The sequence below is a fragment of the Nilaparvata lugens genome, chromosome 3 (genome assembly GCF_014356525.2).
Source record: "Nilaparvata lugens isolate BPH chromosome 3, ASM1435652v1, whole genome shotgun sequence".
NCBI lineage: Eukaryota > Metazoa > Arthropoda > Insecta > Hemiptera > Delphacidae > Nilaparvata > Nilaparvata lugens.
This window is the reverse complement of record NC_052506.1, coordinates 94787935-94805112: the sequence shown is the minus strand read 5'-3', so window position 1 is coordinate 94805112 and position 17178 is coordinate 94787935. Positions and strand designations below refer to the sequence as shown.

The window sequence follows — 17178 nt, the reverse complement described above, 5'->3', positions numbered from 1 at the left end:
TTTGATAGGCTTTGACGATAATTACGTTTTGAACTACATTACATGACGTTGCTACTACATTGAAGTACTGTAATCAGTTCTGAAACTATCAATGACATTGAATTTTGATGGGTATAGTAGGCTAATTATTCATTTTGAGATATCACAGGTAGACACTTATAAAACAAAAGGAGATGAAATCTACCTATTATGAACCGAGAATGCAACGATTAACTGAGTTGGAGTCAAGTTGTCAAAAAATCACACAGAAAATGATAAAAATTTTATATTTTTAATTGAAAATTAAATTATTTGTTTTCGAGCACAAACGTAACTAAGCAATTTAAACTGAGCAATAGCTTCAATTACGAAGCCAATTTTTATCTAATAATGATAATTTATTTTAAAATGTCCAAATACAGGAATGAGTATTACAGAAATTCTCTGTGGAATGATCAAAGCTACTTATAATGAATTATCAAATTGTGAGAGTCTTGCTCCAATGCTGATAATATCGGTGAATGATTTAAGTCTCACAAGAACAGCTCTGTACACGAGATACCGTATACACTCATACACTGTTATTTTATGGTAACTATAAAAAATTCACTCTCGACTCTGCCTACTCTCTTCTGATTGGTTGACTGTGTAAATAATCAGATTCGAAATTAATAATAGGTGGAAGGACTTGTTGGATAACTAAAGTTTACTCTCGACTTTCTCCTGATTGGGAACATTAATCTAACTCGAAACTCTGCCTGTAGATGGCAGCAGATTTTGGGTAATATTTTCCTTAAATCCGCATTTATCGGCTCCTGATTGGTTGACAAGTTGTAATGCAAACTAATTCTTAACTCTGTCAATAGATAGCAGCAGTTTCTGGGGTATGAGTTCAAATAGAATGGTTGATGATTTACTTTTTCAATTTTTTAAGAGTCATTGATGATTCACTTTTTCAATTTGTTGAAAGTCTTTAATACGGTAATAATTTTAATTCAAAACAATCGAAATTTTTGCAATGAAGTCTATTATTTTGGATAAAATTCGATTGATTGATTCTACAAGAATGATGAATACTATTTTGATATTTATATTTTAGAATGGTGGATTGCTTTGGCAAATCTATTTGGTCAATCACAGCTCTGAAACTACGTTCCAGAATGAGGAATTAATAAAACGCAGTTTATATTCTCACTGACTATTTTTTGTTCTGGCACATGTCGAGGTAGACAAACCTGGTGGAAGTGAGAAGTGGCAAACAAACCAGTTTTAAACGTTCACAGCAGTTCATTGTCAACTTTAAATAAATTTCATTGAAAAAGTTAAGAGTCAAGGCTTGAATACTCGACTTTTTACTATGAAATAGTCAGTGTTTTATTCCTAAAACGTTAAGATTCATTACCATTTACCTATTCCTACCCATATCTATTTTCTATTTATTATAGAAAAAGTACTAAATTGTCGTTCAAAAGCCACACTATGAGAAATTCCACTTGCATAATAATAAATTAATTGTGCTTGCAATACATCGTGTATTTATCACGGTAACCATTTTATCAAGTTCTCTTACGCAACTTGTTTTAACAATGAATTCATTTAGAAATAAGCTCTCAAGATTTTCTCTAGTTTATAATATTGTAATATTCTTCATAAATACACAACACATAATATAAGTACCATTAAAATCAACTTCTATTGAAAGAGTTGATTGCCGCTACGTTCTGGAATTATAGGTATCGTACACTTCTAGTGAATTTGAGTATTGATTCTGATGTAGCCAAGAGGAAGTATTCTCATGTTCTTGTGCACCTTTACAGTCTGTTTAAGGGTGCATCTAGGTTAGGGGTGTTACAATCTTCAGTCAGTTAGGACCTGAAGGCTCCTGGTTTCGAATCCTGCCGGTAGGCATGACTCATAGATCATCCACACACTCACCCATGCACAGGCAAGAAACTTATTTGGGTATCGTTCGCAATAGAAATAGATGCCTTGTAGTCTCAAAAAAAGGTGAATCAGCTTTCCCCACTTGTGAATTTTTATGTCAAACTACAATATCAACAGAGCATACCGACCTCAATGTACGTTAATTTATGAGTTTTTTAATAATAATAATAATAATAATATAATAATAATAATAATAATAATAATAATAATAATAATTTCTCTGGAGGTTGGACGACACATCCAGAGGAGTTTATTCATAAATTCATACATTACATATTTTTTCATATATTTTCAATAATATAACAATATTCAGTGTTTACAAAAATGATACCTCACTATATAATATATGTGTCGAGGTTATCATCAAATTAATACTAATTTATGCTACAACAGATAATACAAAAATTCCAAAAATCTAAAACTATATCTATTACCCTAAGCATCACCTAGTACAAAGATACTAAACCGAGGTACTATTTTCTACATATAAATTACCTTATTTAAAAAGAATACTGCTTAAATCTAAATCCTACTTACTATTAGTTCCTCACTACTTTGTATCCCAATACTGAATAACCAATGTCTAATTTTTCTTTTGAACCTATTGAAATTTTCCTCTCCTTTGATTTCTAATGGTATTCTATTAGATATTGTAGGCCCTAAATATCCTAGTGATCTTTGCCCAAACGCTGTATTCATTCTTGGTACTTCTTGATTGTAACGTTCTCTTATTCTAGTATTATGGCTATGATTTATGATATGGTTCCTATTTTGATGTTTTTTCATATACCCTAATAACAACAATATATACAATTGCCTAACGCTGAGTACTCTATTTTCTATAAATAATTCTACAGTTGAAAACTGGATTTCCCTGTTTCCCATTATTTTCAAAATGCGTTTTTGAGTTTTAAATAATGGATCTATAAAACTGAAGTTAGCTGCACCCCAAACTAACAGACCGTACCTTAAAAGAGATTCAACTAATGTTAAGTATACAGTTTTTAACATTTCTTTGTCTATGATACGCCTTAATTGATAGAATTTGTATATAAGCTTCCTTATTTTGGCAGTTGTATATGTTATGTGTTTGTTCCATTTCAATGAATCATCTACTATTATTCCTAAATACTTTATATTGTCAGAGCGTTCTATTAGTGGGCAGTTACAATTATTGTTACAATTTCTATCACAATTATGGAGCTTCATTGTTGTCATGTGTGGTTTTGTGCTATTTGTTGAAGAAAAAGCTAAAAATTTTGTTTTTTCTGAATTCAATGACAATAAGTTATTTCTTAACCAACTAGTGATTTTTGTGAGTTCTATCTCTGCTGTTTGGAACACTTCTTCCCAGTTTTTTCCTTGAAAAAGGAGTGCTGTATCGTCAGCAAAGGCTATAACTCTACCTTGAATTTGAATGGAGCACAACTCATTTGCAAAGATCGAATACAAAATTGGTCCTAAAACTGTTCCTTGCGGTATTCCAAACTTCATGGAACCCTCTGCACTCATATGGTTCTCAACCTTTGTTTTTTGCTGTCGATTGCTGAGGTAGGATCTGAACCATTCAAGTGGCACTCCTCTTATACCTATTGCCTCAAGCTTTTTTATTAATAAGTCATGGGAAACAGAGTCGAAGGCCTTTGCTAAATCTAAAAATACTGCTAGACATTTATTCTTTTCCTCTAAATTGCTAGTTACAAATTTTGATAATTCTAGTACAGCTAATTCTGTACTTATACCTTTGCAGAAGCCAAATTGGTTAGGAGAAAGAATATTATTAATTTCTAAAAAGCTTATTAATCTTGATTTAACTAGTTTTTCTAAAATTTTTGATACATTGCTAATCAGTGAAATAGGTCTATAATTACTAATAATTAGTTTATCGCCTGCTTTATGTATAGGTCTGACACAGATTTGCTTCATTGCTCTTGGAAAAGTACCATATAACAAGCTCAGATTAAAAATATGAGTTAAAGGCTTAGAAATTAAATCTTTTATTCCTTTCAAGGTCCTGTTATCTAATCCATCTAGGCCTGGTGCACTATTGATGTGTAAAGAATCAATTGTGTTTATTATTTCCTTTTCATCTATGAGGAAAAGAAACATATTACTCTGTACATGCAATTCTGGTACATTATCTGCTATAATTTCGTTAATATTTTTATTCAGACTCTCAGATATTTTTGTTAGCCATACTCTCTCCAATATTAACAAAGAAATTATTTACATGACTCAATAGTTCTCTAGGATTATCTTTCAGTGTGACTATGTCACCATTAATTTTCAAAGCATTCAGTTGTATATCCTTTTTCTGATCTGAATCTGTAGCATCCTTGATTATTTTCCATGTCTTCCTTACATCATTGTTTGCTTCATTTAGTTGCATCTTGAAATATATAGAGTTTATAATGTACTCTCTCTAATACTGTTCCTCACTGTATTGAGGTATGATATTGATCATGGAAACAACAGTTTGCTTCGAAATAAGAATGAAAATACCCAGACGATGTTCCAAATACATTGTTACTGTGTCAAGAATAGCCAGCCACTTTCACTCATTCAATAAAACGATAAACCTCACTTCACGAACGACAAAAATACAGTATCTAAAGCATTTCTTTTCGAATCTTACTCCGCTCGCGATACAAAAATTGTGTGATAGTGAGCAAAATACAGTTGTAGTAATTTTTTGACAGTTTTCTTGCTGCATAAACCCTCGAATAGCGTGAGGCACGCAGACAGGAAACCCCCAATGTGAACCCCGGGTGGGATTATCCAATAAAATAGATGGGATATAGAAATACTTTGTTGATCTAGTATCATGAGCGAACCATCGTACCACACAGTGTCTGAATTTTGTAGTACGGAGGAGAGTATAGATAGAGTATCACAGAGACGAGTAGAATATTCTAAATAGAGTTTTATTATATAGGGATAAGAGTTGTGAACTTGTGAAGGTCTGTTGGTAAAATCAATGGAAGTATTTCTATCCGCTTCAGACAACTTATTAGGGAAATAGATTCGTATATTTCCATTACAACCGATTATACCAGTTCAATAGAATTTGAAATAGCATTGTTAAAATTATGACTACCGTTTCATTGAAGAAACAAATAATGTGAACAGTCCTGTATGATGATAAGTTGTACATAATATTATGTAATGAATAAATAAATTATCAGAACAAATATATTTTGAATTTTAAATATATTCCTGAAATTGATTGTCTCCATACTCCTGCAATCATGCAAATGATGAAAGTAATACAGCATACTTCTCATGAATAGATACATTCTATTAGAATAGACATAAATGAATATATCTATCTGTTGAAAAATAGATGTCCAAGATGGAAATGTACATTTTTAAGAAGAATATAAAGTTTCCTCCCACATTGAAGCTTATTCACAATAAGCAAGTAATTGATTGTAAAGTATTAATATTAATCACAATCTATTGAATTCTTCTTTTCCCCCTTCTCTTTTCCTTTTTTGCCTTATTTTTCTACTTTTCTTTCTAACTTCATTCTCCTCCTCCTCCTCCTCCTCCTTCTCCTCCTCCTCCTCCTCATTGTCGTCCTTCATCCTCACCTTATCCTCCTCTACCACCTTCTCCTCCTCCTCTTCCTCCTCCTAGTTCTATACTGCTTCTTCTCCTCTTCATTATTATGTTGATATTCAATCCGTAGATCAGACTAAGGAGATTTTTTCAACCACTGTATACTGTATATGAATCTAATCAAACTTAGGAAATTTTTTATAGATGAATATATTACCATAAAGTACCGAAGTGAAGAACACAAACCACCTTCTTTGTATTTGTATGTATGATCTACGTATCAGTTAAAGACGAAGCCGATGTGCGTGCATGACATTCAAACCAAAACAAAAATGAGATAAAGGCTGCAGTGCTTCAATAAACTCGTTTGAGTGTGACTAGATATTTTTTCTTGTGTTGTGGTGTACTGAAAAAATTACTAGTCACTGGCGCTTCGTACTAGTAGCCGAGATTCCTGGCTGACGGCCAAACTTGGTTCAGTAACCGTGTCTGGAGGGTGTTCTTTGGCCGGTAGAGAGAAAGAGAGAGAGTGAGGTGTCTGGAGGGTGATCTTTGTTAAAGAGAAAGAGAGAGTGATCGAGTTATGTGTTTAGAGGGTGATCTTTGTTCCGCATCACAGACGAAACGCAGCGGAATGCGTTTCTGGCCCACAAACCCAATTCACGCGGGCCAAATCTCAGCTCTGTTTACAGTCTCACTCACTTCTTGCACCAAAGGGCCAAACGGCCAATTGTATTCACTTTCAATTAATAACAACGTGATTCATTCAAGAGGGCCAACAGCTGGTTATATTTTGTCATATGTAAATTTAACCTTATTTCGGACTAGATGTTATTCATCTAAATGCGGGACTGGAGAGATATTAGTAGAGGATTCATCTGTCTCCCCTCCCACAACCATTTCAATGTGTTAAGTGATGTTAAGAAGAACAAACGTTCTTATAAAAAATAATTGCAGCGTGTGAACTGCGAATAATTTGTGATTGACTGCATCAAAACAACATTAAACTCAACGAAGTTGTGATTGTCGAATAATCGAATGTTATTCATAACCGTTTCTATGTACAATCTACGGAACTTTATTGAACACGAAATTATCATACTAACTCGCGTTCAAGGAAAAATAGAAGAAGAAAAATGAAAAGAAGAAGCGATTAAAATTTTTTTCTAAAGGATTACTTCGACGGAAATTTCCAAAAGTTGTTTGGAAAAACTACATTTTTGCAAATGAATTACTGGAAACTCTGGAACAGATATAAAAATTTAAAATGGATGAAGGGCTTCTTTAGAGTATTCAAATGCCAAAATTCACTCTAAAACAAAATCAATCACGCAAAAACTGCAACAACAAAATCTATCAAACAGAACATCATATATTTATCAAAACAGGATATTCGTTGTAGTTTGATCCACTCTACAACATAACAAAATCTACCAAACAGAACTCCATTTATATGCCTAAACAATACAAGTTGTAGATTGAGTTTCAAATAATGAAATATTAGAATAGTTGCAAGCTGCAAGTGCAACACTATTGTGTGTAGTTGGCAAGTGAGATGGGGAGAAGCAAGTTGCAAGTTATGATGCATTATGCAACAGATGCGACATTGGAGTTATTGAGCTTTGCAACATTGCAGTGAAACTTTAATGAGTAGTCACTATTCTCATGGAGATGAAGAGTAGCAAGTCATCTGCTATGACCTTTTAGCAGCCTGCACACAGGGACAATAGCATAGTCAATAGTTACTTCCACTACCTAGCTGTCTCGAAAACGCGGAGTTAGAAATGTCATATTATTTAAGTTCCGGACATTCCAATTCCGCGTTCCCATGGTAGCTAGTGGAAGCTACTATTGTCCCTGTGTACAGGCTGCATAGAAACTGATCAATTCTGTTATGACTTTTGCCCATCCACAGATTTTTATAATTGGATCAATCATTCATTTGGATGATTTTTTGTCATAATTTCGGCGGGATTATTGGCCTATTGGTAACATCAAATTTAATTGTGGCAGATTTCCCAGTTCGATACACAGTATTATTAATACAGATTACACAGTTCATTCAGATAATTATTATTTATCATGTATTATATTCATTTTTAATATTTGATGTATGTAGCCTACTAGCATAGAATGAAACAATCCAATAATCTCATCTCTAAGTTTATGATATATAAGTTGTTTATATCATATCAGTAGTATATTACCAATATTTGATATACTTTATTATATCATATAAATTTTCCCTGCTACTGGTATTAATTTGTTCTTGTTGACAGTAACTGAAAAAAAGCATTCCTTGTAGAAAGAATATAAGAACGACTTGAGTGAAAACTCGCAAAATCAACTCAAAATATAACTATAACTAGCAACTTTCTTAATAAGTCACATTGAATTTGGGTTTTGATTTGTTACTATGCAGTTATGTATATTATAAACATGTTTGTTGGCTTTTGATGTGCATGTATTTCACATTTCATGTATTGTGCTTATTGAGAGTAAAACTTCATTCAATTCATTCATTGAACTATAATTAAACGAAACTCCAATCAACCTCTAAAACAGGTATCTTAGCATGTACACCTGCCACTATAGTTGAAACAGGTGTTGATTTGCAGCTGCTATAACTCATCCTTTAAACTATGCTATAACTCAAGAAAGGTTTAACACGCAACACGACAATGAACTTGGCACCCACCAATTAAAACTGCTGCTGATTGAAAAAAGTGAAAATACTTTCAATGGCATCTTTCCTTTCTGTTTCAGCTGACGGAGTGACTTACACATTTGGCCTTTTCTATTTAGAGCTTACAAACTATTTCAATGCTGGTAAAGGAGAGACAGCTTTGATTGTTTCAATACTTGTCGGTGTAACACTATGTTCAGGTAAGAGAAAAATATAATATAAAAAAATTCCACAATCATTCCTTTCTCTTTTTCCCCTCTGAACATCCTCCATCGATTTCCCTGTTATTAAGAGAAACTAGCTCGTTCCTTCATCTTCATCATAGTTTTATGTCCTTCCATAATTCGATATGTCTTGTTTGATCAAAGTAGGAAACATAAAAGTTTATATTAGCATTGATATTAGAGAATCAATGTTAGTCCTGATAAGAAGGAACAAAACAAAATCTTATCAGTTATTCTCCTGTTTTGTTTCAGTGACGTTTTCCTTCATTTCCTTTACACATCATACAGTAGCTCCTTCTTCCCAAATATATTATTCATAAGTTCGAAGTCCAATTCTTCCCAAATTTTAAAAAAATTTTTCTTCTATGAAAGACATTGGGCTAGTTTGATAGCAATGAATAATATTGTTTATAATAAAGTATTTTTTATTTATAATACAATATTATCCCCTCTAAACTGCTTCTGGAATTCTCACTCTTTTACGATTATTTTCGCAGGAACTCTGCAATTATTCTTATGATATTTTCGTATATTTCACTGAATATATCAACACTTTCATATATTTTCTCTTTTACGATTACTTTCGATTATTTCTTTGATCCACTTCACCTTTCACTAGATCACTACTATTCTCTCCTCCTCCGAAAGCAATTTACCAGAAACCCCTTCATTCTCCATTGCTTTCACCTACTCTTCTTTTCCTGCAATTATTCACAGAAACATTCATTTCTCTCTCACTCGCGTCATCCTTCACTTCCTCTGTCCTTCATCATACGTCATACCTTCATACATTGATGAAATAATGTACAATACACGTTAGAAAATGTATCATGGGGTAGCCCACTATGTATCACGGGATACCACATGAAATATAGCCTACATTTGCAAAGAAAAACACCAAGCTTTTAGTGGCTTTGTTGTTAAAAAAACACACCTATACCCCTCGTCTCTTTCCACGCCTTCCTCTGTCCCACTTTTCCTTATATACATCCTCTCCTCTCTCCATCCCCTTTCTTTTTCCTTTTCCCTATCCCCTATACTTCCCTTTCCTTTTTTCTAAATCCTGAACCAGTAACGTCATGAGGAACCTCTTTCATTTGAAAGTAACCTCTAATTCGGTCACATCACGCCACCGACCAAACAAACTACAAGAAAAGAGTAGCAGGTGCAACGAGATTCACTTCATTCTGTCAGCATTCCTCTTATGGATAACATTATTCATGCGTCCTATTCAACCAATGTTTACCGTTCTAAGTAAATTTAACTGTAGCCTTTATCCACACACGCAACTTTTTCCCCCTTCAATTACTAAAGTATTGGACGCGATGGACACAATCACCAGTTTTGCATGCAAATTGAATTTGCTAGCGCATTGATTACACACAAATATTTATATATTTCATGTATTGGATTGGGACAAGCTCATATACGACTTTATATTGACAGTTTGATTGTCGTACATCATGAAAAATTATTTGAGTAGCCTAAAAGCTACTATTTAGTGCCCTATTTTGAATTTTACTAGCCTTCCATCCAAACAACATAAATACAGAATAATTATCATGTAATGCATTATCATAGCCTAGCTATATTCAAAGGAAAAAGAACAGAAATAAATAAAATGTAATATTTGAATGTGATATTGTGCTGGATCCATATTGAATGAAAACGACTTGAAGTTATCAAAAACCTCCGATTTATTGGAACAATTTGAGATACTAGTTTCGGTTGTTACACCATCATCCCTAGTAAACAGTTTACTCGAATACGAACACATAAAGAAGTAACAAACTGTCTCAATGAATCAGTGGTTTCAACAATTTCGAATCGTATTCATTCAAGTGAATTTGGATCAGCATACGACTCTTCTTGATTGATTATTCTAGTGTCACCCATGAAAGCTGCTCTAGAAGTGATAAATTTACAACCAAAACAACTCGAATAATCCAAGGACTGTATTCATATTCACACATACAATCTGATATGGATTGTTTTTTACTTTCCTTGCCCTATTACCATAGGTAACGAAAGTATTGCTTTCCAAAAAAATTTAAGGTACCCTAATCTCATGTTTTCTATACGTTTCAAGGTCCCCTAAGTCCAAAAAGTTGGTCTGTCCTCAGTCCACAGTTGGTCTGTGTGTGTGTGTGTGTGTGTGTGTGTGTGTGTGTGTGTGTGTGTGTGTGTGTGTGTGTGTGTATGTGTGTATGTCTGTGAACACGATAACTCCATTCCTCATCAACCGATTGACTTGAAATTTTAAACTTAAGGTCCTTATACCATGAGGATTCGACAATAAGAAATTCAATAAAATTCAATTCAAAATGGAGGAAAAAATGGCGGATAATGGCTAAAAACCATATTTTTCACGGTTTTCTCGAAAACGGCTCTAACGATTTTCCTCAAATTTATACCCTAGATAGCTATTTCTAAGCCCTATCAACTGACATGAGTCTCATTTCTGGGAAAATTGCAGGAGCTCCGTAATATTCCTGAGAAGAATGAATTTTGTTAAATTTCTATCACGATTTTCTCAAAAATGACTTGACTGATTTTTTTTCAAATTCATACCCTGTATAGTTATTTATCAGCTCTATTAACTGGCATGAGTCTCCTCCCTGGGAAACTAACAGAGGGTCCACCCCATCCCTGAGAAATTTACTTTGTAACCTCCTTCTCGTGCGTGAGGTAGGTAGAGCAGTTTATTCAAAAGAACACATGTCGATATTTTATTTGTAGAACAGCTGTTTTGACAACTTTTTAAAAATCCTCAAATTTCATAATTCAAACAAAGGAAAATGTACTCTGAAAACAATAACAATAGTATAATCATAGTTTTAATTATCTAGCCGCCAATCGGCATAATGTTATTCCCCGAAATTATCCTCTTTTAAGAATGAGGCTTATAGATCAATGAGCAAGGAAAGTTGTGTGAGTGTACCACACCAGATTTTTCTTCTACTAATAAATAATTCTTGAATTGAATTGGATCAGCACATGAAACTCTTGATTGAGAATTTAAGTGCCACCCATGGAAGCTGTTCTAGTTCTTCTAGAAGTAATAAATTTAGTAATTTTGCAACCAGACAACAGGAATAATTCAAGGATTGTATTAACACATGCAACTTGATATAGATTGTTTCTTCATTTGTTTGCTGATTGTGATGCCTATATGAGTCTTAGGCTTGTGCGTATCGTTCCGTTTTATTGTTAGCTTTCGCTCATGAAAGTTGATCCAAGTTTAATGAATCATAGAGAAAACAAAGCATAACTTTTGCTATCTTTTCTCTATGAATGAATTTTCTCCTGTAGTGAACTGTTGCCTGTTATAGGCCTATTCGTTTATATAGTCTATCTATCATGTCAAGTTATTGATAACTAGCAGGTAACCCGTGCTCCGCAAGGGTCTATTTTAAAAATTGACAAATTGAAAACTTGACGTAATGAAATTTGGAAGAATTGAAAATAGGCATGTAACTATCCTCGGCTGATTAAGAATCTATATATGCAAAATTTCAAGTTAATCAGTCCAGTTCAGACGTGATGATGCGTCAAACATAATTTCCCTATTCGGTACGTGTATAGTGTATAAGCAAGTTCTTTACTTTATTATAGTATAGATTATTCTGATTGTGTTGTAATTAGGACTATATTGTTATCACAGGTCCAATATCAAGTGCATTAGTGAATAAGTATGGATGCCGTCCAGTTACTATCGCAGGAGCAATACTTGGCGGTACTTGTATGATGGTTAGCAGATTCGCCAACAGCATATCACTCCTCTACATCACCATTGGCCTTGGAACAGGTAAAATATTCCAGAACTACTTAATGCCGTGATTTCTATTCATATAAATGCGTTATCATAATATTACCAAAGATTATGAATGATCATTGGAGCTCACCAGACAAGTTGAGTTATAATTGATTTTTTAATTTCCAATCATTTTAAATTGTACTTTTATTACTGTTTTCTTGAGCTGCAATAACTAACTTCTAGTAAGTTGATGTAGGCAATAATTTATTTTTAAAAAACCTGAAATATGTTTCCAATAGGATAAAACGTTAGTGTATGAAAAGTCTGTGAAAAGCGGAATCTTTTAAGAAATAACAGATTTTTATATAAAAAGTGAGATGAGCTCGTTTTTGAGTGTGCTTGAGAAAAAATGCTCAATTCTCAAGGTTGTGCACGAGTGCACCTCGCTTTTGGAAGTGATATACTGATGACATTTTCATAGTATTTCGATCTGGTTACTAACAAGTTACCAAAATGGAACATATTTCTGAGAAAAATTTATTTTTCTTGGAAAAGATCCATATCCGACTTGGTAGCAAATGAATTCATCGAAATCGAAATAATTAGAGAAATGTCAAGAGTTAAACGGTTCCGAAAGCGTGGCGCACAGCAATTCCATTTTTCCAATTCTATAGTGGTTTATTAGAGGTGAATTTTTATTGTAAATTTCAAGTACAAATATTTTTGGACAGAAAATTTTCATGTGGATTGATAAGTTAAAAAAAGGCTTCATCTTATTTCAAACTGATATTAATCTGAATTTCTGAGAGGAATATTAAAAAGTTCACCTGTTTCTCCTCTCACAATATAATTTTAACGATAGGAATTTATTATATTCAAATTTATATTATAATTTAATTAGTATTCTATATTATAATATTTTTATTCTATAAATGAATAAATCAATCAATAATAAGCCCGTTTCAATGTTCCCGGACCATTTCAAGGGCCAGTTGCACAAAAGCCTCTTATATTTTAATCATAATTAGCTCTAAATACATCGAGAACCAATCATTGAAGGCTTCATTGAAAAGAAGACTTCTCTGATTGGTTCTCAGGCCCGGGTTCGAATCCCGGCCCGAGCAGGCATTGTGTTTCGTTCGTATAGACACGTTGATTCGCCGGTCCCGGCTGCCTTAAGGCGAATGTTTAGTCATGTCAGAGGCTCTAAAATGGATCAGTTGCAACCTGAAAACTCTGACAACAGATTTGAGCAAGACACGTTACTCGACATTAGTATTGGTATGTCATGGTATTGTCTGTGAGCCTCTGCATGTATGTGTATCATAAATGAATAATTACATGAATAAATTGATAAATGAATGAAATGTTTGTTGACAGGACTGGGATTCGGTTTGATCTACCTGCCAGCCATCGTCAGTGTGACGTGCTACTTTGAGAAGTACCGCTCGCTGGCAACAGGCATAGCGGTGTGCGGCTCGGGCCTCGGCACATTTGTGTTTGCCCCAATCATCAAAACCCTCATCATCGAATTCGGCTGGAAGGACTCCATGCTCATCATCGGTGCTTCAATCCTCATCTGCATCCTGTTTGGAATTATGTTCCGGCCGCTGGAGCCGGTCAGGAAAACGGATGTACTCCTCAAAGGCGAGGAAAAGTCGACTGAAATGGTGGAGATGAGAGCGAAAACTAACGGAGTGGCGGTACCTAATCTGTCCACGCCCACCGAGAAGACCAATGGCGAGGCACAGAAGAGACCTCATAGTATCCATTTGTTTCTAAACTCCACCCCTTCCGCACCACCACAGGCTAATGGGTTCCTCGCGGTGCCAAACTCGAAAACTCCCGATTCCAGATTGGCGCTGAGTCAGCCGCATCTACTGGGCACCAACGAACACTACAAGAAGCACTGGGGCAGTCAGATGCTCAGACCAACGAGAAGTGGAATCATGTACAGAAAGGACATTCTCTACCATGGCAGTGTCACGCACCTGCATCATATGGACCGAAATAGGTAACAATAGAGTAAAATATAAAATATTATAATATTCTGCTGTAATTTGTGCAGCTTTCATTTGCTAATTTTGAAATAGGTGAAAATTAAAATAAGCAACACTGTTTTGTACTGCTTCCTGTCATAGTTTTTGATCAACCACTCTCATAGGCCTATATGTTGTGTTTCACCAAGCACGGTCATGATATTATTTGAACATGGACGAATCAGGTACGCTCCACAAAGAGTGCACTGGATCATTTCTATGGCGATATTTACTATCGATAATTCAAGTGCACACTTTTAAAGCGTACCCGGCTTCACCATGTTCAAATGTCTTGACCGAGCTTGGTGAAACAGGGCATCAGACGCTAAATGGCTTGCAAACTATATTAATATGTTTCTATCTTATTTATAGGTCTATTATATTCAAGTGAAAATAATTTTCCATGATTTAATAATAAATTTCCATCATTGGGAAAAAATATTTCTATAGTTATTTGCTATATTTCTACATAGTCTACAAATAACTTGGCAACGTTGTGAAGTTGTATTAGGGGTGCTACATCATATTATGGATGGATAGAAGTAATAATATACAGCGAAATTCTAGTTCTAAAATTAGCATTTGATTAAAATTGGTTTCCTATCCTTGTATGTTTCTAGACTATGTAGTAATATAATGAACCTCCGAAATATTTTATCTCAATAGTGAAAAAGTATTATTCAGTCATGAGAGATAATTTTTTCTTGGCCTAATTGAGATAGAAACATAAAAGGCTTACCAGACCAATTTAGCATCTGAGAGTGGTTGAGCAAAATACAGTGTTGGGATTACTACTTATTTTTATTTTTCACCTAAATAATATTTTTAAATAATCAAATTAAACCTGCACAAATTATAACCAAACTACAACCCTTATTTTGGCGCAAGTCATATAAAAATTTAACCAATTTCAAGGTCATGAGTGCTTACATTATTTTCTCAAAATTATTTTACTAGAAGTTCCTATTCAATATATTAGGAAGATTTAATTCAGCTTTCACTGAATTTCTAAGGGAAACAGCTTTTTCAGATCGTCATTGTCTGGACTGAATTAATTTTTCTTCATGGGATGAATAATATCAAAATTAACCAACATATATTAATAATATTTTATTTAAACCTACCTACAAAACCGTAGTCAAGCCATTCTCCACAGCTTTTAAACTTCTTTTAAGCATTAAATATTATGAATATCTACTTGATAACATGTATTATGTGTATTGTTTCAGGTCATACTCGTGGACCCACCTCTACAAGCAAAATGATAAGCCAGACAAATCGCAACGTAATTCAGTGGTGATTGCAGAGGAGCCACAAACGGGTTGCTGCAGTGGACTGCCCAGGGAATCACTGGATACGGTCAAGGAGATGTTGGATTTTTCCCTATTGAAAGATCCCATCTTCATTCTTTTCACTCTCTCCAACTTCTGTACCAGTATTGGATTCTATGTTCCATATATCTACATTGTGGTGAGCATTATTCGCAAAAAAATAAAATAAAAAATTTCAGTAATACAACTTTAGTTAGGTATTCAGAATTTAATTTTTCAATAGTAATGTAATGGGTGGAGATATTAATAACACTAACCCACCACACCTGACAATATTGTAACGGGGGTATCTATAACACTACCCCACCCCTGTCATTGTTGTAACGGGTGGGAGGCCAGGGACTTTGTTAGTACCCTAATTTTATAACAAGGGGAAAAATATAATTATTGCTTTAAAAATCTCCACTCAACTGTTTGAATTATTTGAATCCACGGTTGGGAGCTTTAGATGGATTCGTTCATGGAAATGCCAAGATCTTCACTATTTATTAACAGCACCTGCTTTAGCAACTAAGTAACTTTATCACGAGCCGGGAACGTAAAATAAAAGATTTTGTATAAATGCTACTGATATTAATTTATTAGTTGAATTATACAATTATCGGTCATCTTTAAAATTCTGTTACATCGAATTATAATATTCACTGTAATCAATCCGGTTATTTATCCAATTACTTGTTTCAATATTACAACATTAAAAAATTTAATTTCAAATAATATTTCTCAAATTACTACTTTATTATAATTATTCATAACTGATATTTAGTCAAGAATTTGCTAACTCACTCTACAATAAATTTAGGGCCTCGATCAATTTATGTGGTCAATTTATTTGAGCTTAATAAAATAATATTGTGGCACTCACCATGGAATCGAACATTTAACAAATAAATCGGCACTCACAATCACTCACGTTTACATTTTAACTACAGTACTATTCTTCAAACTACATGCTTTTAAATTATACAGAATATAAATAATAATATTTCCTTTCTAAATAGGCCGAAGCCTAGTTTAGAGGCCGAGACAAGTTCTATGACTACATCTTCTCGCGGTGACGACTCGATTAGAACTGCCGCTCTTCCACTCAAATTTTCCGATTTGCAAGAAAACACGTGGAGCGCCCGGCCTAATAATTTCAGGTTAAAACGTCGTGGGGTCACACGGTTCAAATACATTTCTAAATACGTTTACATTAATTTCATTACGAAATTCAAGCCAGTACTATAGAAATGCTAGAAGACTACAATAATTTGGATGGATAAGATGCAAGTTAGCAAATCTTTTATGGCAACACAAAATTTAGGTGCTTACTTTGTGCATGAATAAATTATTCAATTATCAAGAACAAGGTTCACTTGAGTTCATATTAGAAAAATTTAGTCCAATTTTGATCAGTTCAACAACCTGAAAGAAAGGCACAAAAAAAACTACAATACAAACCTCTCAATATTCCCCATATTACAGTAACATTCACTTGAAACTGTCAGCCTCGGTTGAATGAGAAGCATTGGTGAAGTTTCTTATAGAATATTTTTTTCAATGTATGATTTACATTTTGTGCCTTATCGTCTAGGCTAACCTTATCATACCCTACTCAATCTTGATTGAAACTTTTCTGTAACTCGATATTTCTTAGTGATTCAGTTCTGTATAT

General features: G+C 33.9%; 1 protein-coding gene across 1 annotated transcript in view; it reads left to right on the top strand.

Moving 5' to 3' along the window:
• The window catches only part of LOC111058173 (monocarboxylate transporter 13), a 71724-nt gene that overhangs the window by 47570 nt on the left and 6976 nt on the right, over positions 1-17178 (top strand). The window contains exons 3-6 of the mRNA XM_039425136.1: positions 8251-8370; positions 12059-12202; positions 13532-14165; positions 15420-15660. Of these exons, the coding sequence (XP_039281070.1) occupies positions 8251-8370; positions 12059-12202; positions 13532-14165; positions 15420-15660 (1139 nt within the window). The remainder of the gene's footprint in view (positions 1-8250; positions 8371-12058; positions 12203-13531; positions 14166-15419; positions 15661-17178) is intronic.